At 39.9% G+C, this 27,384-nt stretch overlaps 1 protein-coding gene and 1 long non-coding RNA gene across 5 annotated transcripts in view; one reads left to right on the top strand and one right to left on the bottom strand.

Moving 5' to 3' along the window:
* The window catches only part of STAM2 (signal transducing adaptor molecule 2), a 53,115-nt gene extending 40,683 nt beyond the window's left edge, over positions 1 to 12,432 (bottom strand). For 2 of the 4 annotated variants that reach the window (XM_082689931.1, XM_082689932.1), the window contains exon 1: positions 11,235 to 12,432. In XM_082689931.1, coding sequence (XP_082546057.1) covers positions 11,235 to 11,274 — 40 coding nt within the window. In that variant the 5' untranslated portion in view covers positions 11,275 to 12,432. The remainder of the gene's footprint in view (positions 1 to 11,234) is intronic. The other 2 variants (XM_082689933.1, XM_082689934.1) reach the window with 1 other exon arrangement.
* The window catches only part of LOC309843934, a 1,014,078-nt gene that overhangs the window by 896,215 nt on the left and 90,479 nt on the right, over positions 1 to 27,384 (top strand). The gene's annotated exons all lie outside the window — the stretch shown is intronic.

The following is a 27,384-nucleotide window of genomic DNA, read 5'->3' as shown; positions in this document are numbered from 1 at the left end:
ATAATTATTGAAAATGTAGGTGAGCCAAATTTTTCTAGTTTATAAATAAGTCATACGTGTTTAATGATTAAGATAATGATATATACTGGTGTGCCTGGGTGCCTCAGTTTTTGGTTAAAGCCTCTACCTTCGGCTTGGGTCATGATCCCAGGGTCCTGGGATCGGGCTCTCTGCTCAGTAGGGAGCCTGCTTCCCTTCCTCTCTCTCTCTGCCTACCTCTCTGCCTACTTGTGATCTCTGTCTGTCAAATAAATAAATAAACACTTTTATAAATAAATAAATAAAAATAATGATATATACTTGTTATTAAGTTTCTAGACCACACAACTTTTGTGTAAATTTGACTAAAATATTTATATTCAAAAATTCAACCCGATAGATAATATTTCACCTCTTTCTATGACTTAATAACAACCAAACTTCTAGCATTCTAGAATATCTTGGTTTAATGTACATTTTCTCATTTACTCCTCCCTCCTCATTTAATGTTTTGGTTTGTTTGGGTATATTTCATTGATGCAAATCTTCAGTTTACTCTGGGGAAAGCAGTAATGTAAATTATACCTTAAAATATACTGTTCATTATCTTTTTTTTTATACTGTTCATTATCTTCTAAAATGAAAATCAACTTACAGCTCTGAGTACTGAAAGGTAGGTAATAATTTAATTAAGAACAACAGTAAGTAATAGCTTCAAACATTTTATATATGCTAAACCACTTACACTTCAATCAACTGAAGTAAGGATTCTCCATTTTAGAGATGAGGAAACAGACACAGAAAGTTACTAGCATAAGGACATACAACTAATAAGTAGTTAAACAGGGACTTCCATGTGGAACATCTGATTCAGGGTTTCCTCCCTAGTTTGAGTATTAAACAAACTGCGGCTTGAGTGCAATTTTTGTTCAAAACTGCTTACGTAACTCTTCACAACAAGTTAGTTTTCAGTTTCCCTATGTATGAATATTTTACACATACTGAATAGGACAAATGTAAATTCAAGTCCTATCTAAAAGAAAAGGATCGGGGCACCTGGGTGGCTCAGTGGGTTAAGCCTCTGCCTTCAGCTCAGGTCATGGTCTCAGGGTCCTGGGATCTAGCCCCCACATCAGGCTCTCTGCTTAGCAGGGAGCCTGCTTCCCCTTCTCTCTCTGCCTGCTGCTCTGCCTACTTGTGATCCCTCTCTCTCTCTCTCTCTCTGTGTCAAATAAATAAATAAATAAATAAAGGATCATCTAATCTACCTCCACATCATCTAAAAATATAATCTATTTAAGAGCTTCTTGATCTGGTAGAATACAGAAGAGTGACTGACCCTCTTTAGATTTCACACATCATTATTAGAATTTGGGGGGGCATGTAGGACAGTTAGGAAGGAGGGGGAAAACCACATCAAAATCATCTTTTACTGCTTTGCAATATTGTAAACCACCTATTAAAAAGGCAAAAGGTATACGAGCAGCCTTTGTATTTCTGCAAGTTCACTTTTTTCCTGGCTGATACTCCCAACATGCTCTCTCTAAACCCACGCCTCACGAACTCCCTCCCAACTCCACAAAATGGGCATGCTCATTTCCACACTCTTACACTGGGGAATAGGGAAGAAACAAAAATGTAGTAAGCATAATTTTTATTGTAACAGACCTATCAGGAAGCTTCACGTGCAAGATAGCTGGAGAAAAGGAAAAATGAAATCTCCAAAGTAGCTAAAATGTCAAAGATGGAAAATCAAAAGCAATTAGACTGGACAAGCAATCACATGACCTCTGCAAACTGAGGAAATCACCATGCACACTCTGTATGGATCTGTGAGGTACACATACCGCCCATTAAGCACTGAAGACCCACCTTCTATACTTCTATACTTCTATATAGCCCAAGGTCTCTACATAGTTCACCTTGACTCAGATTATGAGAGATTAAAATGGCTGCCATGCTTAAAAGAGGAGTTGTGAAAATTAAGTGAAAAGAAACATGGATGAAACACTTAAAACTAGATACTTCAAAAAAGAGGTTATTCGTTTGCTTATGATTGATTGACTGACCCATTAAAGTAAGCAATCTCCACACCCACCATGGGGTTTGAACTCAAAACCCCAAGATCAAGAGTTGTGTGTTCCACTGACTAAGCCAGCCAGGTGACCCCCAAATAACTTTACTTAAAGGTGTCCAACATCAACAGTCATCAGATAAATACATATTAAAACTACAATGAGATAACACTAGAATAACTAAACTCTTAAAAGTACAGCACTAGGTACTGACAAATTCCTGACATGAAATTGAAGCAATATGAGCTAAAAATAAGTAGATGGGTGGGACACTTCAGAACACTGATTTTCAGAGGGCGTTGTCTGATATATGTCACACTGACCTTCTTGGGTTCAATCCCTAAACTAAATACAAAGATTTATTCACTATCAAGTGGAGTAACAGAGCCAAGTAAGACAACAACCTAAAAAAAAAAACAAACAAAAACAAACAAAAAAAACTTTCCCTTCAACCCTCAAGGGCATAGCACTACTAGGAAAACCAAAACCTGCAGTGCTAGATTCAGGCAGAGCTTTTAGAAGAGAATGTTAGGATACTTCATCCCATGGCACATAAAAGCAAAAGAATCTGCTTCAGATAACAATAAAAAAAATCCCTTTTAGTTCACTTAACCTAAATCCTGAGCCTCTACAATTCTCATGTTTCATGTGAAAATAAACAAATGCTTCATGAAAGAATATTTACTGACCAAAGAGTCTGCCAAGTTTTAGGCAGAGAGGCAGGCAGAGAGTGAGAGAGGAGGAAGCAGGCTCCCTGCTGAGCAGAGAGCCCGATGCCAGGACCCTGGGATCATGACCCAAGCCGAAGGTAGAGGCTTTAACCCACTGAGGCACCCAGGCGCTCGAGTACATAATAATTTTTAATTCTTTGTCATTTCCCTTCATGTTTTTATAAAAGACCTATTAAATACAACTTCTGTTGTTGCATTAAAAGAGTCAGAACTGTAAATACTTCGGGGCACCTGGGTGGCTCAGTTGTTAAGCATCTGCCTTGGGCTCAGGTCATGATTCCAGGATCTTGGGATCGGTTCCCTGCTCAGCGGGGAGCCTGCTTCTCCCTCTCCCACTCCCCCTGCTTGTGTTCCCTCTCTTGCTGTTTCTGCCTGATAAATAAAATCTTTAAAAAAAAAAAAAAAGAACTGTAAATACTTCATGGGATTTTCAGTTTTCAACATTCTTTAACTAGAGAACTCTAAGGAAAATCTTTGAATGCAACAGTGATAGCTGTCACAAACAAGTTTCAATGGTAAAGAAATATTAAGTGTTCCACAGAGTGTCATAGGAAAGGTGCTTATTCTTCAGACATTAGCAGTTATAAGTCCATTAAAAAGTGTTAGAAAGACAAATACAATATGATTTCACTCATATGCGGAATTTAAGAAACAAAAACAGATGAACATATGGAAAGGGGGAAAGGGGAAAAAAGAGGGACACAAACTATAAGGGACTCTTAACAGAGAACAGAGGGCTGACGGAGGGAGGTGGGTAGGATTCAGGCAAGACGGGTGATGGGTATTAAGGAGGCACTTGTTGGGATGTGCAATGGGTGTGGTATGTAAGTGATCAATCACTGAATTCTACTCCTGAAACCAATATTGCACTATATGTTAACTGACTGAAAAAATTAAAAAATAACAATGTTAAGGGTAGTCTAAAAGATGGGAGCAAGATTTTACTCCAAAAGAAGACTTGAAGATGACAATAAACTAATGTGAACTTCAGTCCTAAAAAGGAAAGTATAAGGGAAAAGGATGAGCAATACCAAAATGTCTCAGGTTTCTAGAAACAATATTCTCACCAAGAGGGTTTGACAAATGTTGCTGCTAGACATATAACCGATACAGGAAGGCAGACTATGAGCAAAAATATTTTTAGAAACTTTGTGAAAGACAGGGCACCTGGGTGGCTCAGTCAGTTGAGCATCTGACTTTGGCTTAGGTCATGATCTCGAGGTCCTAAGATAGAGCCCTGCGGCTGCTCAGTGGGGAGTCCACTTGCTTATCCCCCTCCCTTTGCTCCCTCCCCCCAACTTGTGCCCTCTCAAAGGAATAAACAAAATTAAAAAAAAAAAAAAAGGCGGTGCCTGCGTGGCTCATTTGGTTAAGCAACTGCCTTCAGCTCAGGTCGTGATCCCGGAGACCTGGGATCAAGTCCCGCATCAGGCTCCCAGCTCCACAGGGAGTCTGCTTCTCCCTCTGACCTTCTCGCCTCTCATGCTCTCTCTCAAATAAATAAAAAAAATTAAAAAAAAAAAAACCAAAAAACTTTGTAAAAGACAAAGTGAAAAGCCAAAAGGAGGGGAGAAGGAGGTGGTTAGATCTGGGGAGGCAAGATAACCAAGGAAAGAAAAAAATGATGGTTAGAATTATAAGTTGTCAAGTCACTGGAGTTTGATGTTCTATACTACATACTATAAACAAGGTCTACTCTTTTTTTTTTTTTTTAAGATTTTATTTATTTATTTGAGAGAGAGAGACAGACAGTGAGAGAGAGCATGAGCGAGGAGAAGGTCAGAAGGAGAAGCAGACTTCCCATGGAGCTGGGAGCCCGATGTGGGACTCGATCCAGGGACTCCCGGATCATGACCTGAGCCGAAGGCAGTCGTCCAACCAACTGAGCCACCCAGGCATCCCCAAGGTCTACTCTTTTAACACTCAGAACACCTTTAAGGTTCTTTCATTTAAACAAAAAAAAAGCAGCATAGAGACACATCCACCCAAGAACACAGCTACAGTATTATCTTGCATATTTACTTGTAGAAAAATAATCCTCTTGCCCTCTTGCCTTATTTTCAAACTATAATCTAAGTAAGCTTAGAACTAATTATTATTAAAAGGAATAAAAACATCTACTTTTAATTATCAACATCATCAGTTCACAGGAAACAAAAATATAAATTACAATGCCTTTATCTTAAATGCTAAAAGAGATTCCCTTTTATGATTATACCACTCTGATCCATAAACCTGTATGAAAGAACAAAGTCTAAAAACAGCTAAGACTATGAAAATGAAGGAAAACAAAACAGGGGAACTTGTCCAAGGCCACTGACATTTAAATGTGGTATTGTTGGCAGACTAGACAGAGAACAGTGTAGAAGGACCGAAAGCACAGACACAGGCTTCATATAAGGAATGTACTGTATGAAAGTGTCCCAAAATCATCGGGAAAGGACAGACAATTCAGTAGGTAGTGATTAGACAATAAATTATTGTCTACTGCAGCTGATTATCTAATCAAATTCCTCCTCAGACCTTGCACAAAGATCATGTCCAGGTGGATTAAAGACCTAACTGTGAAAATCAAAATGAAAAATCTTTCAGAAAAAATATGACAAGATCCTTATAACTTCAGGGTAGAGAAGGCTTTCTTGAAATGAGAAAAATGAAATCAAGAAAGACAGTATCAATGAATTAAAACTTAAATTTTGTTGGGACGCCCGGGTGGCTTACTTGTTCAAGCATCTGTCTTCAGCTCAGGTTATGGTCTCTCAGTCCTGGAACTGAACGCCACTTGCTCAGCAGGGAGTCAGCTTCTTCCTCTCCCTGTGCCTCCCCTCCAGCACCCCTGCATGAGCCTGTGTATTGCACACTCCTGCGCTCTCTCTCTCTCAAATGAATAAATGATATCTTTTTTAAAAATCTTAAATTTCTTGGGGCGCCTGGGTGGCTCAGTCGGCTAAACGTCTGCCTTCAGCTCAGGTCATGATCCCAGGATCCTGGGATGATCCCGGCATTGGCTCCCTGCTCAGTGGGAAGCCTACTTCTCCCTCTCCCACTCCCCCTGCTTGTGTTCCCTCTCTCACTGTCTCCCTCTAGCAAATAAATAAAATCTTTAAAAAAATTTTTTTAAAAATCTTAAATTTCTTAATAAAAAACAATAAACTGAGATACATATCTGCAATTCACACAACCAACAGATCAGCAGAGAATGTACAAGGAACTCTAAAATTCAGGAAGACAAAATAATCCAACAGAGTTATAAGTAGAAGTAACAAGCAGGTAACTTATAGAAAAAGAAAACAAAATAACCAAGAAATAAGTAAAAAGATGCTCAACTTGACTAGCAATGAAGCTGAAATGAAAACTGCCCTATTTCACACTCATCAACTTGGCATAGATTTAAAAATATGACACCCAGGGGCGCCTGGGTGGCTCAGTGGTTTAAAGCCTCTGCCTTCAGCTCAGGTCATGGTCCTAGGGTCCTGGGATCGAGCCCCACATCGGCCTCTCTGCTCAGCGGGGAGACTGCTTCCTCCTCTCTCTCTGCCTGTCTCTCTGCCTATCTGTGATCTCTGTCTGTCAAATAAATAAATAAAATCTTAAAAAAAAAAATGACACCCAGTGTTCATAAGGATGATGAACAAGAAAGAACTTTACTGCCACTGCTGGTAGGAGTAAAATCTCCCAAAAGCACCTGGAAAGGCAGTTCTGCACTAATAATTTGCAAGTTTGCACTATCTATCCTTTAAGTAAGGAATTTTACTTCAAGATATAACTCCTAGGGAATCTCTCACTCATGTAAACAAGAAAACCTGGGTAAGAACTTTCACACAATGTTGTCTATGGCAAAAACCTGGAAAAAAAACTTCATGTCCATCAATAGGAAAATTAACAAATAATGTGGTATATTCATACAGTGGAATACCACACCACAACTGTTAAAATTAATGAACTAGAGCTACAAATAACAGAAATAATTCACTAAAACGCTGAATGACAAGATACAAATGACAAAGAATCACACTATTTTTTATGAAGTTTAAAAACACGCAAAACAATACATATAGTGTATTTGTGTATGTGTTAATTTTATTATAAAATAGTTTTATCTTTTTGGAGAGTGTTTAACACTGAGAAAGGAGGAGAAAGAATAGGATTAGGAATAAAACAGGAAAAGAATAGCTGCTAAATGTTCCAAAGAATTTCAACCTATCTTGAATGTTTTCTTAAAAAAGAAAAAAAAAGTGTGGCAATGTTAGGCTTGACAGAATTGGCTAATAGGAAAAGGACTTTATATCATATCCTGTACTTTATGTTAAAATACATCAATTAGGGTGCCTGGGTGGCTCAGTGGGTTGGGCTGCTGCCTTCGGCTTAGGTCATGATCTCAGAGTGCTGGGATCGAGTCCCGCGTCGGGCTCTCTGCTCAGCGGGGAGCCTGCTTCCCTTTCTCTCTCTCTGCCTGCCTCTCTGCCTACTTGTGATCTCTCTCTGTCAAATAAATGAATAAAATCTTTTAAAAAATAAAATAAAATAAAATAAAATACATCAATTAAAATTTTAGTTAAGAATGTGAAGACTTAAGGTTATAAAAAAATACAGAAAGAAATTAACTATTAAAGTGATCACTCTCATCCATAACAAAAAATTTAACTAATTTTTTGCAAAATTTACAGCAACCTCACTGTGTTCAAGAATTGTCTTAAGAGGGGAGCCTGGGTGGCTCAGTGGGTGAAAGCCTCTGCTTTTGGGTCAGGTCATGATCCCAGGGTCCTGGGATGGAGCCCCACGTCCAGCTCTCTGCTCAGCAGGGAACCTGCTTCCCCCTCTCTCTCTGCCTGCCTCTCTGCCTACTTGTGATCTCGGTCTGTCAAATAAATAAATACCATCTTTAAAAAAAATGTCTTTCGGTACACCTGGGTAGCTCAGTTGATTAAGCATTCAACTCTTGATTTCAGCTCAGGTCATGATCTCAGGTAGTGAGACTGAGCCCCTAAGCTGGGCTCCACACTGGGTGTGGAGACTGCTTCGGGTTCTCTCTCTCCCCCTCCCCCTCTGCCCCTCCCCTACCGCTCTCACAAACTCAAATAAATCTTTTCTTTTTTAAGAAGTCTCCTTTCAAGATAAAACTTCACACTTCAATCCACTGTGTCATTAAGTGTTTTATAGAGGTAGAATTTGAGCTCAGTTTTGTGGGGCACAAGTTAGTATATCTATAAGGAAGGCAATACTAAGGTTGTTGAAAAAAGAAAAAGGAGGGCGCCTGGGTGGCTCAGTGGGTTAAGCCGCTGCCTTCGGCTCAGGTCATGATCCCAGGGTCCTGGGATCGAGTCCCACATCGGGCTCTCTGCTCAGCAGGGAGCCTGCTTCCTCCTCTCTCTCTCTGCCTGCCTCTCTGCCTGCTTGTGATCTCTATCTCTGTCAAATAAATAAATAAAAATATTAAAAAAAAAAAAAAGAAAAAAGAAAAAGGATATCAGTAATAGAAAATGGCACAAAGGCAGAAAATACCACCCCCCCCCCCAAAATAGGTTGTCTGGCTTGAGTAGGGAGAAAAAAGATGTGCAAATCCCAACTGAGCTAGAGTTGGGGAGAGAAAAGCCAAGTCGTGACCTGGGAAGCAATGTAATGACACTGGAAAAACTGGCATAAAATATAAGAAAATGACATCTTCCTTTTTAATATTATCTTCTCAGTCTTCTTACTGAAGCTCTGTCCCTCGTATTTCACCTTCCCTTGAAATCTCTCAGAATGGCTGTCCCAACCAAGCTCCACCTCAAGAACCCTATACAACCACTTTAAGATGTGGAGGTAGGGGAGGATGGTGGGAGGTATGTGGATATGTTTTATTTTTTTTTTAAGATTTTATTTATTTATTTGACAGAGAGAAATCACAAGTAGGCAGAGAGGCAGGCAGAGGCGGAGTGGGCGGGGTGGGCAGCCGGGGGAACAGGCTCCTGGCTGAGCAGAGAGCCTGATGCGGGACTCTATCCCAGGATGCTGAGATCATGACCTGAGCCGAAGGCAGGGGCTTTAATCCACTGAGCCACCCAGTGCCCCGATATGTTTTATTTTTTTGCTTGACACAGCTTCAAAGGAATTTTACTGAACAAAACAAAAGTCCAGATTTGAAGAAATCAAATAAAATATTTGAAGAGCTCACATTGCTAACATACCCTTCAGGGTTTGTACAATCTGACTCCAAGAAAAAACAGGAACCTGTTGGAGATCCTTACTTCCTAGGCTTTGGCTTGCTTCCATTTGACAAGTCATATACCATCAACAACTTAGGAATGCCTTTGTAGACGTCTTGACCCACTACAGCTTTTTCTCAAGGTCTGAGGGAAGAATTTCTTCCCGACATGAATGATGTCAAGACAAGAATGCTCGACCTCCAGTGAAACTGCACCTACAAAAGGAATGTTCATCTTTAAAAACCCTTAATTATAAAATGACCATATACATATAGTTAGAGGTGGTTACTTCCTGCAGGCAGAATTACTGTCAAGAAAGGAGAGGGAGAGAGAGAGATGATAATGTTAACATCCTTACAAAGAAAGCATGTACCTGAAAGTCCTTGTTGTCTTTTCAGGGAAGATAACTTTTAAAGAGAAAGAATGTAAGGCACCTTGTGTATTTCCAGCAATATATTTATTACATTATATTACATTATCATTTTACAGATGTATGTATCCTCCGTTAGACTAAGAGTTCCTTGAGGGCAAGAATTCAGTCTATTAAATTTTTGTGTCCCCAGAAATTAACACAATACAGATACACACACTAATCATTCAATGATGTTTTCTGAATGAAAAGTGAACAGAAGAATGACCAGAAAAAAACCCCAATGGTAATAAAAATCGGACTGAAACAAAAAGGGTAAGTGAAAAGGCAATGACACTGCAAAGGAACATACTCTAGACATCTCACGTTAAATAACAACTTGCTTATATTACTTAACTATTTCAAATTAAAAGGAAATTTCTGTTCTGAAAAACGTTAACATGTAACTTTTCTTCTGTGATATGGATTTAAGGGCAATTTAAACTCCATATAATTTCATTCCACTTTTTCTATTAATCCCATTCACGTGTCTATTTTTTTAAAAGGGTATTTATTTATTTATTTATTTGAGAGAGAAAGCAAGTGAGCAGTGGGAAGGGATAGCGGGAGTGGAAGAAGCAGAGTGGGGAGTGGGGAGCTGGATGCTGGGCTGGAACCCAGGACCCAGAAATCATGACCTGAGCTGAAGGCCTATCTGACTGAGTCACTTAGGTGCCACCCATTCACATGTCTAAAAGAAGTTATTAGTGGGGGGCACCTGGATGGCTCAGTTGGTTGAGCATCTGACTTTTGATTTCAGCTCAAGACATGATCTCACAGCCATGAGATCAAGGCCGTGTTGGGCACAGAGCCTACTTGAGATAGTCTCTCTCTCTCCCCACTTCCCTTAATGGCAAAGAAGAAATAGTAGTAGATGATGTTGTTGTTGTTACTGGTGGGCCTCAATCAAACTCGCTCTTTTATCCTCAAACTGTGTTTTGGATCGTGACTTCAATCACACTTCAACTAAGAAGTACTTGAAGCTGTGACTGGTGGCATTGCCAATGAAATAATCCATACACGGCAGTGTTTTCTGTTTGAACAGCAGTGCCTCCTTTCCTTCCGTAATATTAAACTGGGATCCACTACGCCATGCAGGGACTTTAGGAATCACTAAGGGGAAGGCCAGTTTATTTTACTGTCCTTCTAGTGCCCAAAGCAAGTTCGCATACCCTAACATCTTTTCTCTCATTCCACGGTCACTCAAAACATCATCGCTCTTACAACTCCAACAAATAAAACAGCAGTTCTAAACTGTTTTGAGATCCTAGAGCTTGTTCAGGCCCTAAGACAGAACATCTCGGAGCACTTGCGCCATCCAGGGATAGAGAGTCACACTTCGAACCATTGTGAGTAAATCCTGAAGCTGTGCTAACCGAGCTTGGACGCGTTTGTAGAGGAGCGAGGTGAAAGAGGGTTTTCCTATCGAATGGAGGCAAGTCGGGGTCTCTCGTGTTGGGCTGCCTCAGACAGGAGGGTCTTTCTACCGCTGCATCATCTACAAGTTGGGGGGGGGGGGTGATGAACCAACTGCAGACGGAGCAGGAAGTTTGTATCATCAACTCCGCGATTGCTTACTTGGTCCAGTCCCCGGCGAGCCACAGGCTCTTCCCTATTCCTACGCTCGGCGAGGAGAAGAATCTTCTTTCCGGGATTCCGACCTCAGGTGTGCAAGAGGCACTCCCCAGGCCGCTAGCGGCGCGTCAAGGAATCCCCCCGAAAACTCCGGGCGGCGAGGCAGCGGCGCCGCCCCCTTCTCTCCCTTAGCTCAGCTTTCCAGTCCCCGGAGTCGCCGCCGCCCACTTTCTAGGACAACAAACAGCGGCGGCGGTCCGAGCCCGTGCTCAGCACTTACCCACGTCCTGCTCGAAGGGGTTAGCGGTGAACAGAGGCATCTTGCCGTCCCCGAGCCCTAATCGCTGCGGTCTGGCTGTAGCGCGGCCGCCGTTCCAGGTTGGGTGACCCGCGGCCGGCGCTTCCTAGACGGCTCCGCTCCGACCGCGTCTTCGCACTTCCGCCCCAGCACCTGCCCGGCTCCCGCCTGACGGGCCACTCCGGGTCCGCACTTCACGCCGCGTTCCGACCTAAATTCTCTTCCCCGGACGAGCTCCGCCGGCGTGCGGATCCTCTCAGCGCTCCTGTCGCCGCCGCCTCCCGGGAAAAGACAGCAGCCCTTGTCGCCGTGTTCCGTGAGGGGTCAGGCGGCCGCCGCGGCCACCTTTCCTTCGCTAGGACCCCGGCAAGCCACGGAGCAGGGGACCTTCGCGGCCGGAAGTTGTCGTTCCGAGAACTGGGCGACCCTAAAAGCCCGGAAGCCACCGTGCGGGCGGCGGCACTGAAGGGGCGCGGTCGTGCGGGATGTTCCGCGTTCAGAGGATCTAATTCTCGCTCACTTAATTCGTTCCTAAACTCGCAGCCTAATCCCTCGAGGGCGGACCCGTGGCTGCGTTGCGTCACAGTCCCGTTGCCCCGGGAACGGACGGAGTCTCGGCTTCTGACCCCTGCTGGAATAACCACCCTGGAAAGCAGTGGTCGAAGTACCTAGAGCTCTGTGGGGATTCCCTAACTGTTCGCTTTCCGTCATGTTTTCGCCCTGAAAACACTGCTCGACTCTGGGGTTCCAAAGACGAATGAGGCACACACTTCCTACCTTCAAGTCCCTGACAGTCCTTTAGGGCCAGTGTGGCATGAGCAAGACCGTGTATAACGATCCTGATAGGAGCTACAAATGAAGTTTCCGTAGGACCCAGCCAGTTATTTCCGTGAATAGGAAGTGCAGGTGCACTTCCCAACCACAAACTTCCCTACCCCTCTTAACCCCGCCCCATGCTTGCTTTATCTATAGCAGGTACCGCTTCCTAAACTTCAACTGTCCTGTTTTCGGTCTCCTCGTTCGCATAGAAACTCCGTGACCAGTTTTGTTCCCCGCTTTATCTCCAGCATCCCAAGGAGTGTCTGGCAAGTGGTAGGTGCTCAGTAAATACTTTCCCCGTGTAGTTATGACTGTCCAGCTGGACAACACACATCCAAAGATGGCAGCTGCTAGTGAACGTGAGTCATTTGCGGAAGTCTGGGCCCTACGAGAACTTACAGTTTTTCAACAATTTTTAAATGTTATTTCCACATTTCAACAATGGGTCAAATAAAAGCATTTGCAACCACAGAACCCTTACACATAAAATAGTTCAGAAAGGTGATTGCATGTTCTATGAAGCTGGTCCACAAATGAGAAAGATTTGCAGGTGAAGGGAAATGGTTTTCCAAAAGTTATGTTTGGAGACTTCCTAGGATTAAGACTTAGAGTTGGAATGGAAAACAGGACTAAATAAAGAGGAAACAGATTGGGAAGAGCTTTCAAGAAGCAAAAATATTTTAATTTCAGTATATAAGGCCCTAAATACTCATTTAAAGATTTTGAGTAGCAGAGTAACATAGTTTAAAAAAAAAAAAGTATCTGGATAGTAATCTGACATCAGTGGGCACATGTTTTGAAGTAGCAGAATCTCAGAACAGTTCAGCAGGTTATTGCAGCGCTTGAAAGCCATTAAAAGGGATATAGTAGAAGAGTGCGTACTAAGAACAAAAGGCTGAGGATTAGCCTTTGGAAGGTATTCCCATTTTAAAGATTTTATTTTATTTATTTGACAGACAGAAATCACAAGTAGGCAGAGAGGCAGGCAGAGAGAGTGGGGGTGGGGAGCAGAGAGCCGGATGTGGGGCTCCATCCCAGGACCCTGGGATCATGACCTGAGCGGAAGGCAGAGGCTTTAACCCACTGAGCCACCCAGGTGCCTCAAGTATTCACATTTTAAAGACATTTCTCACCTTGAATGCCAAGCATACTCAAGAATCTAAGTATTTACTTTTCTCTGTGTGTACTCAGCCTCTTGGTGAGTTTGTCCAATTAGCAAATTTCTTAATAGTCCCTAAGAGCCAGATTCTGTTAGAAACAAGAGGATACAGAGATTGTTCATTGCAACTTCCCCTGATGAAGTTATTGAAGAATTAAAAGATACGTCAATGGCAGCTCACAAATTCTGCCATGTGAAGAAATACAGCTTTTATATTGTTCTGTGATAAACATCTTTTGGGCCCCTATAACAGGGGCTCCCTGATAACAGAAAATAATCTTATCAAGTTCAGTTCAGTTCAGTTCTTGGTTATTTTGGATTTATACTAAACATATCTACAATATCCTTATCTCAGAGCACATTCCCTAAACACAGACCAAGATCCATCCCCAGCCAGGTATGTTCTTCCAATTCTGCCAGTATGTGTTTGGTGAATAATCTTTTATATTCCAAAACAGGGACAGTGCTTCCCCAGTAAGGCCATGATGGAAGTTGACCCTAGTTATTGGCTTAGAAACACTGGAGATGTGGCAAATCTTAAGGGAATCTAACATCTTGGAAGGCATTTTTCTCCGGTGAGACTTCTGCATGGTTTTCAAAGGGAGGTCACTATCCTACACCAAGGGCAAGTGTACCTTGTCCAGAGGATTGAGGTAAATCTATTAGCTCAATGTTCTCAAGAGTTTCCACCATGATATCTCCATCCTAGATCTCAAGGTCTCATGATTCTCCCTTCCCGGCCCTGACTTTAATTTAGGAAACATGCGGTGGGTTATGAATTCAAACTTCTAATTTCACTACTCTCACAGTCAGGACCTGAGTTTGATTTCTTTTTGTTTAAACTATAATCTGTCTCTGTGGCTACAGTAAATAAAGCTCTTGCATTCTCTCTCACTTTTTCATTTTTTCCTTTGTGTTTTAGTTTAGATAATCTCTCTTTCTCTTCCTGATTAATGGTACATAAATGGTTTAGTCTTTTTTGAAGTTAATTTCTAAAGCATTTTGTTTGAGTTTTTAAATTTTTTTTAAATTTTGGAATAATTTTAGATTTACAGAGACGTTACAAGGATAGTGCAGAGAGTTCTCACTTGCCCCTCACTTTGTTTCTCCCATTGTTAAAATCTTATAGTTCCATGAAATATTTGCAAAGCTAAAAAAACCAATATTGACTCATTGTCATTAACTAAACTCCAAACTTTATTTGGATTTTACCAATGTTTACATTACATCCTCTTTTTTCCCAGGGATCCAATCCAGCTGTGTCAAGTTTCTCTGAGACCACCCCCAAGTTTAATGATTTGCCAGGGCTCAGGAATCAGCATATAGTCATCCTCATGTCTCTGATTTATTACAGTGAAAGGATACAAAACAAAATCAGCAAAATCTGGGGTAAAGTCCAGAAGTACAAGCTTCCAAGAGTCCTGTCTCAGTGAAGTCACACAGGACATGTTTAATTTCTTTAGGAACAAGTTATGATAACTAGAACTGTTGTCTGCCAGTAAGCTCACTGCAGATTCAGTGCCTAGGATTTCTATTAAGAGCTAGTCACTCAGGTACCTTCTAGCTAACAAGCACCCAAATTTCTAGACTCTCAGAGGAAAAGCAAAAAAGTGTTTTTTACTGAACTGTATTGTTTGTATGAACAGTTTAGGCACCATGAACCATTCTTATAAGGGAATTGTGGGAACTCTCCCAAAATCTAAGTTCCCAGACACCAGTCAAGGACCAGCCAGGCAAACAGGCCTTTCCAAGGACAGCAATCTCAAGACTGCTTTGTTAACTCTTTTTTTAAATTTTAATTTTAATTTTAATTTTTTTTTTAGATTTTATTTATTTATTTGACAGAGAGAGATCACAAGTAGGCAGAGAGGCAGGCAGAGAGATAGGAAGGGAAGCAGGCTCCCTGCTGAGCAGAGAGCCGGATGTGGGACTTGATCCCAGGACCCTGAGATCATGACCTGAGCCGAAGGTAGCGGCTTAACCCACTGAGCCACCCAGGCGCCCCAACTCTTTTTTTTTAAAAAAAATATTTTATTTATTTGTGTGTGAGAAAGAGAGCAGGCATGAATGGGGTAGGGGCAAAGGGAGAAGTAGGCTCCACACTGGGCAAAGAATCTGATTCAGAACTCGATCCCAGGACCCCAGGGTCATGACTGGAGCCGAAGGCAGATGCCCAACTGACTAAGCCACCCAGATATTTCTGTTAACTCTTTTCTGCATACCAAGGTAGTACATTTCATTTAGTTGTCATGTCTCCCTAGTCTCCTCTGATTTGTAGCAATTTCTTAGTCTTGTTTTTCATGACCTTGATAGCCTTGATCAGATATCCTATAGACTGTCCCCAAATCTAGATTTGTTTGATGACTTTTTCATGCTTTGATGGGTGTTACAGGGTTTGGAAAGAAGGTGTCCTCATCACGTCATTGTAGGGGGTACAAGATAGTCACATGATTTCTGGTGATGGTAACTGTTCAGCATTTCCATTTTATAGTTAATGTTTTCCCTTTCCCTACTCCAAGGAAGCAGGTTACTGAGTCTAGGCCATCCTCAAAGGGAAGGGAGGGAATTAAGCTTTACCTTCCATGTCCCTTTGATATGCCCCTATTCTTTTTTTTTTTTTTTTGAGCATTTCTTTACTTTCTGGTATCATAATGCTTCAGTCTCACTTTGTATTTTCTCTGTCTCAGTCTTAGAATGAAACATTTCTCAAAGGAACCTTGGTTTTGAAAGTCTCTTTAAAGGCTGCTATGGGTGGTTTCTAGGTTTCGTGTTATGCCTTGAGTAGATAGATAGCTGGCTAACATGAGCTTGTCATTTCCTTCCTGTAACACATTAATAATAATTAGGAACAACCAACCAACTCTACAGTTCTTAGAATTGTCCTTATCTTTCTCAAATGCTAGAGCTATTATAAAAACCAGTGCATGCCATTCTACCTATACTTCCCCCCAGTTTACCATGGTCTTAGTAATTATGATGGTACAGAAGTAGTTTTCAAATTTTGCATCCACGAGAACCAGTGGGAGGGTTTGTTAAAAACACTAATTGCTGGACCTAATTCTATAGTTTCTGGTTTAGTAAGTCTTTTGTGAGACACAGCCTAACCCCTAACTGGTCAAATGTAGAATCTCCCACTACATACCTATTTTCTTCAGTTTTTTTTCTTTTACTAAACATATCATGTCTGGCTTTCAACCAATAATTACAAGGCATACTGAAAGACAAAAACCAACATGAAACAGCAGAAAGAGCAAGCATCATAACCAGACTCAGATATGGCAGAGATGTCAGACATTTCTTAAACTCACAGATTCTTCAGCCATGTCCAGTCCACTGATGAACGCATTAAAAACATTCTTCATTTCCTTTACAGTATTTTCTTTTTTTTTTTTTAAAGATTTTATTTATTTATTTGACAGAGAGAGAGCACAAGTAGCAGAGAGGCAGGCAGAGAGAGAGGGAGGAAGCAGGCTCCTGCTGAGCAGAGAGCCCAATGCGGAGCTCGATCCCAGGACCCTGGGATCATGACCTGAGCCGAAGGTAGAGGCTTAATCCACTGAGCCACCCAGGCACCCCCCTTTACAGTATTTTCAATATTAATTAGTATTGCCTCTTGATTTTTTCTTAGGGTTTCCATCTCTCTGATTAGTTACCCACTAGATTTTTTTTAAGTTGAAGTATCGATGACATATTAGATTTAGGTGTACATACAGTGATTTGACAATTACAGTTGACCCTTGAATAACATGGGGATTGGGGGTGCTAACACCCTGCACAGTCAAAAATCCACAAATAACTTTTGACTCCTCCAAAACTTAGCTGCTAATCGCCTACTGTTGACCAAAAGCCTTAACAATAACATAAACAGTTAACATATTTTAAATTTTATATATATTATGTATTGTATTCTGACAATAAAGCTAAGGAAGAGAAAATGCTATTAATAAAATCATAAAGAAAATGGGCACCTAGATGGCCCAGTTGATTAAGCATCTGCCTTTGGCTCAGGTCATGGTCCCAGTATCCTGGGATTGAGCCCCATATCAGGCTCCCTGCTCAGCAGAGAGTCTGCTTCTCCCTCTACCTCTCCCTTTTGGCTTGTGCTCTCTCACACTTACTCCCTTTCTCTCAAATAGATAACTAAAATCTTAAAAAAAAATCATAAAATAAAATAAATTTAAAGTACTGTAGAAAAGTCTGCATGTAAGTGGAACTGTGCAGTTCAACTCATGTTGTTCAAGGATCAACTGTATATCCATTACAAAATGCTGACCACTAGACGTGTAGTTACCATCTAATTTCCCATCTGTTCTTACATGTTGTATACTTTTTCCATTAGCACCTTTAGTATATTAATATAATTAATTTAAATCCCGGTATCATTATTCTAATATCCCTGCCATATCTGAGTTTAGTTCTGATGCCTGTTTATCTAGCTAGAGGTTAGGCTGTGTTTACTGTTGGCTGTAACTGTAGGTATCAGAGACTAAATTTCCTCTAATGTCCTTGTGTCTCCCCTATTGTATTTGGGTTCCTGACAGAATCAGTAGTTTTAGATATGTATATATGTGTGTATGTATGTATATATGTATGTATAATTGACATATGACATTATATTAGTTTCAGGTATACAACATAGTGATTCCACATTTGTTTACATTGCAAAACAGTCACCATAATAAATCTAGTTAATATCTGTCACCACAAATTTAGAACATTTTTTTGGTGACAAGAACTATTTTAAGATTTGCTTTCTTTGTAGTTTTCAAATTTACAGTACAATATTACTGATTATAGTCATCATGCTGTATATTACATCCCCATGACTTACCTATTGTATAATGGGAATTTTATACCTCTTGATCCCTTTCACCCTACCTTGCCTGTCCCCTGCAACTACCAATCAATCTATTCTCTGAGTTTTATTTTGTATATTAGTTTGTTTTGCTTTTTTAGATCCCATATTTAAATAAAATCTGTGGTATTTGTCTTTCTCTTTCTGACTTATTTCACTTGGTGTAATACCCTCCAGGTCCATCCATGTCGTCACAAACATGTGGCTGTGTTTCTATGGCTGAGTAGTATTTCATTGTGTGTGTGTGTGTATATATATATATATATATATATATATATATATATATATATATATTTGGATACTAACTGCTTATCAGATATGGTTGAGTAGTATTTCATTGTATATATATATATTTTGGATATTAACCACTTATCAGATATTTCCTTTGTAATTATCTTCTCCCATTGAGTAGACTACCTTTCTATTTTGTTGATGGTTTCCTTTACTGTGCAGAAGCTTTTTAGTTCAATGCAGTACCATTTGGGTTTTTTTGCTATTGTTGCTATTGCCCTTAGAGTCAGATCCAGAAAATATCCCAAGAGTGACGTCAAGGAGCATTCTGCCTAAGTCTTCTTCTAAGAGTTCTATGGTTTCTGGACTTAAATTCAAGTGTTTAATCCATTTTGAGTCAATTTTTGTATATGGTGTAAGATAGTGGTTCAGTTTCATTATTTTGCATGTGGATGTCCAGTTTTCCCAGTACCAGTCTTTTCCCATTGTATATTCTTACCTCTTTTGTCATAAATTAATTGACCATATATGCTTGGAGATATATATATATATATATATATATATATATATATATATTTATATATCTTTATTCTATTCCATTGATGGTATATGTCTGCTTTTATACTAATACCATAGTGTTTTGATACCGTAGGTTTGTAATATAGTTTGAAATCAAGGACTTGAGAGACTTCCTCTTCTTTTTTTTTAATTTTCTTTAAAGTAGACTCTATACCCATTGTAGAGCCCAATGCAGGGCATGAAGTCATGACCCTGTGATAAAGACTTGAGCTGAAATCAGGAGTCAAACACTCCACCACCTGAGCGGTTTTGTTTTGTTTTGTTTGAGAGACTTCTTTTTTTAATATATATATTTTTTATTTATTTATTTGAGAGCGAGAACATGGACATGGAGGAGGGGCATAGGGAAAGGGAGAAGCAGACTCCCTGCTGAGCAGGGAAACCCAATATGGGGCTCGATCCCAGTACCCTGAAATCATGACCTGAGCCGAAGGCAGGTGCTTAACCGACTGAGCTACCCAAGTGCCCCCCCAAAGACTTCTTAAATAAGGTCTGAGGTGTGTAGTTCTTTCCACTATAGTCCACTGTTTTATTGGAGCCCTCTTCATGTGAGGTCCTGGGCGAGAACAATTCTATAGTCCTATGATTAGGTCTCAGTCTTTATTGAGCTTGTGCCTCTGGGCTATGACCTTCACACAAACTTCACGGGTTTGCCTCTTCCCCTCTAGGTAAGACAGGAAGGCTAGAGGATATTTGGGTATTTCCCTTTCCCCCCGGTTAGGTAGGCTTTTGTAAAACCCTAGTTGATTAGGCTCTCATAAAATAGTTTCTCTGCAGGTCAGGCTTCATTAAGAAAAGAATGTTTGTTCATGACTTCTTTCAGAACAGCTATATGTCCCCTCCTCCAGCCAGAAACACCAGGGCATTTTGTCATATTTTCACTGTGGAAACATGGTAGGCCTCTTGGAGGTAACACACAAAAATGTGTGCCCTTTCCCCATTGCCTGGTTTTTTCTTAAGTTTTTAACCCTCAGATTTGTCCACATTGAGCTTCCAGTAATTCCTCAGTGACAGATTAGCTTTCCCTACCCTAGCACCGGTTTTCCTAATTTCTGCTCCAGTAAGTTGTGATTCTTTATATCTGTTTATCTGTCTCCAATTTTGAGGCAAGCTGTTTACCCTGTGTCCTCAGTTCTCTGATGGATCTAAGAATTGCTGATTTTCAGCTCGGCTTTTTTCCCTTGTCATGTGGATGGGAGTGACTATTTCTTTTTTTTTTTTTTAAGTTTTTTTTTTTTTTTTTTTAATTCCAGTATAGTTAACATACAGTGTTATCTTAGTTTCAGGAGTACAGCATAGTGATTCAACAGTTCATGCATTACTCAGTGCATCAGGATTAGTGTATTCTTAAGAATTTTTTTTTTAAGATTTTATTTATTTATTTGATAGAGACACAGTGAGAGAGGGAACACAGGCAGGGGGAATGGGGGAGAGAGAAGCAGGCTTCCAACTGAGCCCGATGTGGGGCTCGATCCCAGGACCCCGGGATCATGACCTGAGCCGAAAGCAGAGGCTTTAAACTCACTGAGCCATCCAGGCGCCCCCAGGATTAGTGTATTCTTAAGCACCTTCACCTGCTTCACCCATCTCCCCTCTGGCAACCATGAGTTTGTTCTCTATAGTTAGAGTCAGTTTCTTGGTTTCTCTCTCTCTATCCTTTGCTTGTTTGTTTTGTTTCTTAAATTCCACATATAAATGAAATCATATGGTATTTGTTTTTCTCTGACTCACTGATTTCACTTAACATTATACTGTCTAGATCCATCTATGTTGTAGCAAATAGTAGATTTCATTGTTTTTTATGGCTGAATAATATTCCATTGTATATATGTACACCACATCTTACTTATCCATGCATCTACTGTTGGACATTTGGGTTGCTTCCATAATTTGGCTATTGTAAATAATACTGCAATAAACAAAGAGTGCATGTATTCCTTTAAATTAGTGTTTTTGTATTTTTTGGATAAATACTTACTAGTGTGATTACTGGATCATGGTTTGGTTCTATTTTTAACTTTCTGAAGAATTATCATACTGTTTTCCATAGTGGCTGCACCAGTTTGCGCTCCCACAAACAGTGCACTAGGGTTCCTTTTCTCCACATTATTGCCCACACTTGTTGTTTCTTGTGTTTTTCATTCCAGCCATTCTGACAGGTGTCAGGTGATATTTCACAGTGGTTTTGATTTGCATTTTCCTGATAATGAGTGATGCTGAGCATCTTTTCTTGTCTATATTGGCTATCTGTATGTCTTCTTTGGAGAAATGTCTTTTCATGTCTTCTGCCCATTTTTGAATTGGATTATTTGTTTTGTGTGTGTGTGTTGAGTTGAATCACTTTTCTATGTATTTTGGATACTAACACTTTAACAGATATGTCGTTTGTAAATATATTTTCCCATTGAGTAGGCTGCCTTTTTGTTTTGTTGATTGTTTTCTTTGCTGTGCAGAAAGAAGCTTTTTATTTTGATGTAGTCCCAATAGCTTATTTTTGCTTTTGTTTTCCTTGCCTCAGGAGACATATCTAGAAAAATGTTTTTAAAGTTAATGTCAGAGAAATTACTGCCTATGTTTTCCTCTAAGATTTTTATGGTTTCAGGTCTCACATTTAGGTATTTAATCTATTTTGACTTCATGTTTGTGTATGGTATAAGAAAGTGGTTCAGCTTTATACTTTTGCATATAGCTGCCTGGTTTTCCCAATAGCGTTTGTTGAAGAGAGTATCTTTTTCCCACTACATATTCTTTCCTCCTTTGCCGAAGATTAATTGACCATATAATTGGGGTTTATTTCTGGGTTTTCTGTTCTGTTCTATTGATCAATGTGTCTATCTTTGTGCCAGAACTGTAATGTTCTGTACTGTTTCAAAACTTGAAGTCTGGATAATAGCTCCAGTTTTGTTTTTCTTTTTCAAGATTGCTTTGGCTATTCAGGGTCTTTTGTGGTTCCATATGAATTTTAGGGTTATTTGCTCGAGTTCTGTGAGAAACACTGTTGGTGTTTTGATAGGGATTGTATTAAAGTGTAAATTGCTTTGGGCAGTATAGACATCTTAACAATATCTGTTCTTCCAATCCATAAGCATGGAATTTCTTTCCATTTCTTTGTGTCATCTTCAATTTCTTTCACTTTTTTATAGCTTTCAGAATACAATCTTTCACTTCTTCGGTTAAGTTTTTTTCTAGGTTTTTTATTATTTTTGGTGGAATTGCAAAGGGGATTGTTTTCTTAATTTCAACTTCTGCTGCTTCATTATTAGTGTGTGGAAATACAACAGATTTCTGAACAATGATTTTGTGTCCTGCAGCTTTACTGAATTCATTTATCAGTGCTAGTAGTTCTTTGGCAGAATCTTTAGTGTTTTCTGTATGTAGTATCGTGTCATCTGTAAATAGTGAAAGGTTTACTTCTTCCTTACCAATTTGAATGCCTTTTTTTTTTTTATTTGACAGAGAGAGATCACAAGTAGGCAGAGAGGCAGGCAGAGAGAGAGGAGGAAGCAGGCTCCCTGCTGAGCAGAGAGCCCGATGTGGGGCTCAATCCCAGGATCCTGATATCATGACCTGAGCCGAAGGCAGCGGCTTAACCCACTGAGCCACCCAGGCGCCCCAACCTTTTTTTTTTTTTTTTTTTTTTTGTCTGACTGCTGTGGCTAGGACTTCCAGTACTGTGTTGAAGAAAGTGAATAAAAATGGTGGGAGTGAACATCCTTATCTTGTTCCTAGCCTTAGGAGAAAGCTTGCAGATTTCCCCCATTGAGTATGATGTTTACTATAGGTTTTTCATCGATAGCTTTTATTATGTTGAGGCATGCCTCCTCTAAATCTATTTTATTGAGACTTTTGTTTGTTTGTTTGTCTGTTTTCTTTGTTTTGTTGTTAAGTAAGCTCTACTTTCCAAAGGAGGACTTGAGTTCTGGAGTCCAAGATCAAGAGTCACATGCTCTACCAACTGAACCAGGCAGGCACCCCCTACAGTGGTTTTTTTTTTTTTTAATCATGAATTGATGTACTTTGTCACATGCTTTTTCTACATCTATCAAAATGATCATTTCATTTTTATCCTTCCTTTCAATGATGAGACGTATCATGTTGATTGATTTAAGAATATTGAACCAAACTCTCATCCTGTGAATAAATTCCACTTGATTTTGGTGAATGATGTTTTAAATGTATTGTTGGATTCAGTTTGCTAGTAGCTTGTTGAGGATTTTTACATCTATGTTCATCAGAGATGTTGGCCTGTAATTCTTTTTTGTGGTGTCTTTATCTGATTTTGGTATCAGGGTGATTCTGGTCTCATAGGATGAATTTGGAAGCTTTCCTTTTTTTTTTTTTTTCTTTTTCTTGGAATAGTCCAAAAACAATAGGTTTCTTCTTCTTTAAATATTTGATAGAATTCACCTGTGAAGCAGTCTGGTCCTGAGCTTCTGCTTGTTGGGAGTTTTTTGATTGCTGATTGAATTTTATTGCTGGTAATGTCTGTTCAAATTTTCTATTACTTCCTGATTCAGTTTTGGGATATTATACACTTCTAGGAATGTATCCATTTCTTCTAGGTTGTCCAATTTGTTAGCATATAATTTTTCATCATATTCTCTTATAATCCTTTGTATTTCTGTAATATCAGTTATTTCTCCTCTTTCATTTCTGATTTTGTTTATTTGAGTCCTCTCTTTCTTTCTCTCTGGGTCTGAGTAGAGGTTTATCAATTTTCTTGATCTTTTTAAAGAACCAGCTTTTGGTCTCACTGACCTGTTCCTTTGATTTTTAGTTTCTGTTTCATTTATTTTTGCTCTAGTCTTAGTATTTCCTTCCTTCTGCTGGTTTAGGGTTTTGTGTATTGTTCTTTTTCTAGATATTTGAGGTTTAAGGTTAGGTAGTTTGAGAGCTTTTTGCTTCTTGAGGTAGACCTGTATTGCTGTAAGACAATAAATCTGCTTAAATCTGCTTTTGCTGCATCCCAAAGATTTTGGGTCATTGTGTTTTCATTTTTATGTATTTCCATGTAATTTTTGATTTCTTTTTTTTTTTTTTAAGATTTTATTTATTTATTTGTCATAGAGAGAGAAGCGAGAGCAAGCACAGGCAGACAGAGTGGCAGGCAGAGGCAGAGGGAGAAGCAGGCTCCCCGCTAAGCAAGGAGCCCGATGTGGGACTCGATCCCAGGACGCTGGGATCATGACCTGAGCCGAAGGCAGCCGCTTAACCAACTGAGCCACCCAGGCGTCCCTAATTTTTGATTTCTTGATTGACCCATTCATTGTTTAGTAGCATCTTATCTAACTCCATGTATTGGTCTCTTTCCAGTTTTTTTCTGGTGGTTTATTTCTGGTTTTATATTGGTGTGGTTAGAAATGATGTATGGAATGACTTCAATCTTTTTTTTTTTAAAATTTTATTATTTATTTATTTATTTATTTGTCAGAGAGAGAGAGAGAGAGTGAGTGAGCAGGCAGAGTGGCAGGCAAAGGCAGAGAGAGAAGCAGGCTCCCTGCAGAGCAAGGAGCCCGATGCAGGACTCAATCCCAGGACCCTGGGATCATGACATGAGCTGAAGGGAGCAGCATAACCGATTGAGCCACCCAGCCATCCCTGGAATGACTTCAATCTTTTTGAATTTGTTGAGACTTGTTTTTTGGCCCAATAGGTGGCCTATTCTGGAGAATGTCCCATGTGCACTTGAAAAGAATGTATATTCTGCTGTTTTAGGATGGAGTGTTCTGAATATATCCATTAAATCCATCTGGTCCAGTGTGTCATTCCAAGCCACTCTCCCCATGTTGATTTTCTGTTTGGATGATCAGTGTAAGTGGGGTGTTAAAGTTCCCTACTATTACATCTGAAACTAATGATGTACGTATGTTGGCTAATTGAATTTAAATAAAAAAATTAAAGTCCCCTACTATTATTGCATTGCTATTAATTAGTTCCTTTATGTTTGTCATGAACAGTTTTTGGTATTGGGTGTTCCTATGTGGGGTTCATAAATATTTGCAGTTGTTATATCTTCTTGTTGGATTGTGCCCTTTATTATTATATGGTATTATTCTTTGCCTCTTATTACAGTCTTTATTTTAAAGTATATTTTGTTCCAAGACTCTTAACTATAGGAAATAAACTGAGGGCTGCTGGAAGGGAGGTGGGTAGGGGATGAGCTAAATGGGTGATGGGAATTAAGGAGGGCACTTGTGATGAACACTAGGTGTTATATGTAAGTGATGAATCAGTAAATTCTACTCCTGAAACCAATATCACACTGTATGTTAACTAAACAGAATTTAAATAAAAACTTGGAACAAGGGCGCTCGGATGGCTCAGTCAGTGAAGCATCTGCCTTCAGGTCAGGTCCTGATCCCAGGATCCTGGGATTGAGCCCTGCTTTGGGCTCCCTGCTCAACAGGGAGTCTCTTCTCCCTCCCCCTCTGATTCTCCCCTGCTCCGGCTCTCTCTCTCTCTCTCTCTCTCAAATAAATAAGACAAAATCTTAAAAAAAGACAAACTAGAAAAATAAATAAATAAATAAATAAATAAATTCTATATTGTCTGATATAGGTATTGCTACCTTGGTTTTCCTTTGATATGCATTTGCATGATAAATATTTCTTTGTTCATCTCACTTTCAATTTAGAGATGTTTTTAGGTCTGAAATGAGTCTCCTTTTGGCAACATATAGGGAGGTTTTGTATTTTTTTATCCACTCTGGGAAGAAACAGCTTCTAAACTCCTTAGATGGTACAGTAGAAACTGGAAGAAACTGGACTATATCTTTTCCTCCCTGTGTTCGAGAATAAGTACCACAGTGTTTTGGACCAATGTACTACAAACCTTGAAGTGCGCTCTAAATCTGCTATTATTCCAACTTTTTTTTTTTAAGATTTTATTTATTTATCAGAGAGAGAGGGGGAGAGAGTGAGCACAGGCAGACAGAATGGCAGGCAGAGGCAGAGGGAGAAGCAGGCTCCCTGCTGAGCAAGGAGCCCAATGTGGGACTCGATCCCAGGACGCTGGGATCATGACCTGAGCCGAAGGCAGCCGCCCAACCAACTGAGCCACCCAGGCGTCCCCAAATGCATCAGTTTTTGAAGTCAGATGAAACTTCAAGTCACAGCCCTGCCAATTACTATGTGACTTTGGGAAAGTACTTAAGTTCTAGGAACCTTCGTTTTCTTATCTGTAAGTATATACTTCCTAAGTTTGCTATAAAGAGTAAATGGGATCATGAGAGCTTCTCATATAGTAAGTCCCCAAAAGCACTTAATGAAGCACAAAAGAACTTTTTGCAATGATAGATGTGTCTCACATTTGCTCTCTTCAATACAGTAACCACTAGCCACCTGTGGCTGACGGAGCCCTTGAAATTGGCTAGTGCTTAAAGAACATAATTTTAAGTTTTATTTCATTTAAATTAATTTTAACTTAAATAGCCACATGTGGCCAGTGACTGGTATATTAGAGCAGCACTAGATAATACCATGATAACCAGTTGAAGGAGAAATAGAAGCATATTTTGTTAGTATTACATGTGCTTTATGATATTCCACTTTCCAAAAATGCATGCTTTCTTCTTTTACTCATCTTCATCTTTTGCCTCTTTTTGTTTCACATCTGGAAATTTAAGATATGATTCAAAACCCATCTTCTGCAGAAGCATTCCTCTGTTGGTCCCAATCCATATGCCTTCCACTTCCCTGAAATGTTTACTGAACACATGGTCAGCACTGCACTATTTAGCACATAATGTTCTTTTAACCCATTGAATATGATAGTTGTAACTCCCCAAGAGCACAATATAAGGATCTGTGTGGTTTTCAAATCCTTTTCCCCTCCCAAGAAACTAGCCCAGTACTTAGAATACTATAAACACTGCATTAAGGACTGAATGTTTGTGCTCCCCTCCCCAAATTCATACTTTGAAATCTAACCCATAATAGAATGATACTTGCAGGTGGGGTCTTTGAAAGGTAACTAGGTCATGAGAGTGGAGTCCTCAGGAATAAGATGAGGGCCCTTAAGAGAAGAAGCCAGAGAGCTAGCTCACTCTCTTTTTGTCATATGAGATACCACAAGAACATGGCAACCCATGTTCAACCCAATCCTCTTCTGTAACCCAGAAGAGGATCCTCACCAGAACCTGACCATGATGACACCTTGATTCCAGACTTCCAGCCTTCAGAACTATGAGAAATAAATTTCTGGGGGCGCCTGGGTGGCTCAGTGGGTTAGAGCCTCTGCCTTTGGCTTGGGTCATGATCCCAGGGTCCTGGGATCGAGCCCCGCATCAGGCTCCCTAGGGAGCCTGCTTCCTCCTCTCTCTCTGCCTGCCTCTCTGCCTACTTGTGATCTGTCTGTTAAATAAGTAAAATCTTAAAAAAAAAAAAATAAATTTCTGTTGTTTATAAACCACCAGTCTATTTTGTTAGTATTTTGTTACAGCAGCCTGAGCTAAGACATACTTGACTAGCCCTATGTTTGATTGATTACTT

This window comes from Mustela nivalis (genome assembly GCF_964662115.1).
Source record: "Mustela nivalis genome assembly, chromosome: 11".
Lineage (NCBI taxonomy): Eukaryota > Metazoa > Chordata > Mammalia > Carnivora > Mustelidae > Mustela > Mustela nivalis.
Note: the sequence above shows the minus strand (reverse complement) of the source record. Positions and strands in the feature narration are given on the sequence as shown.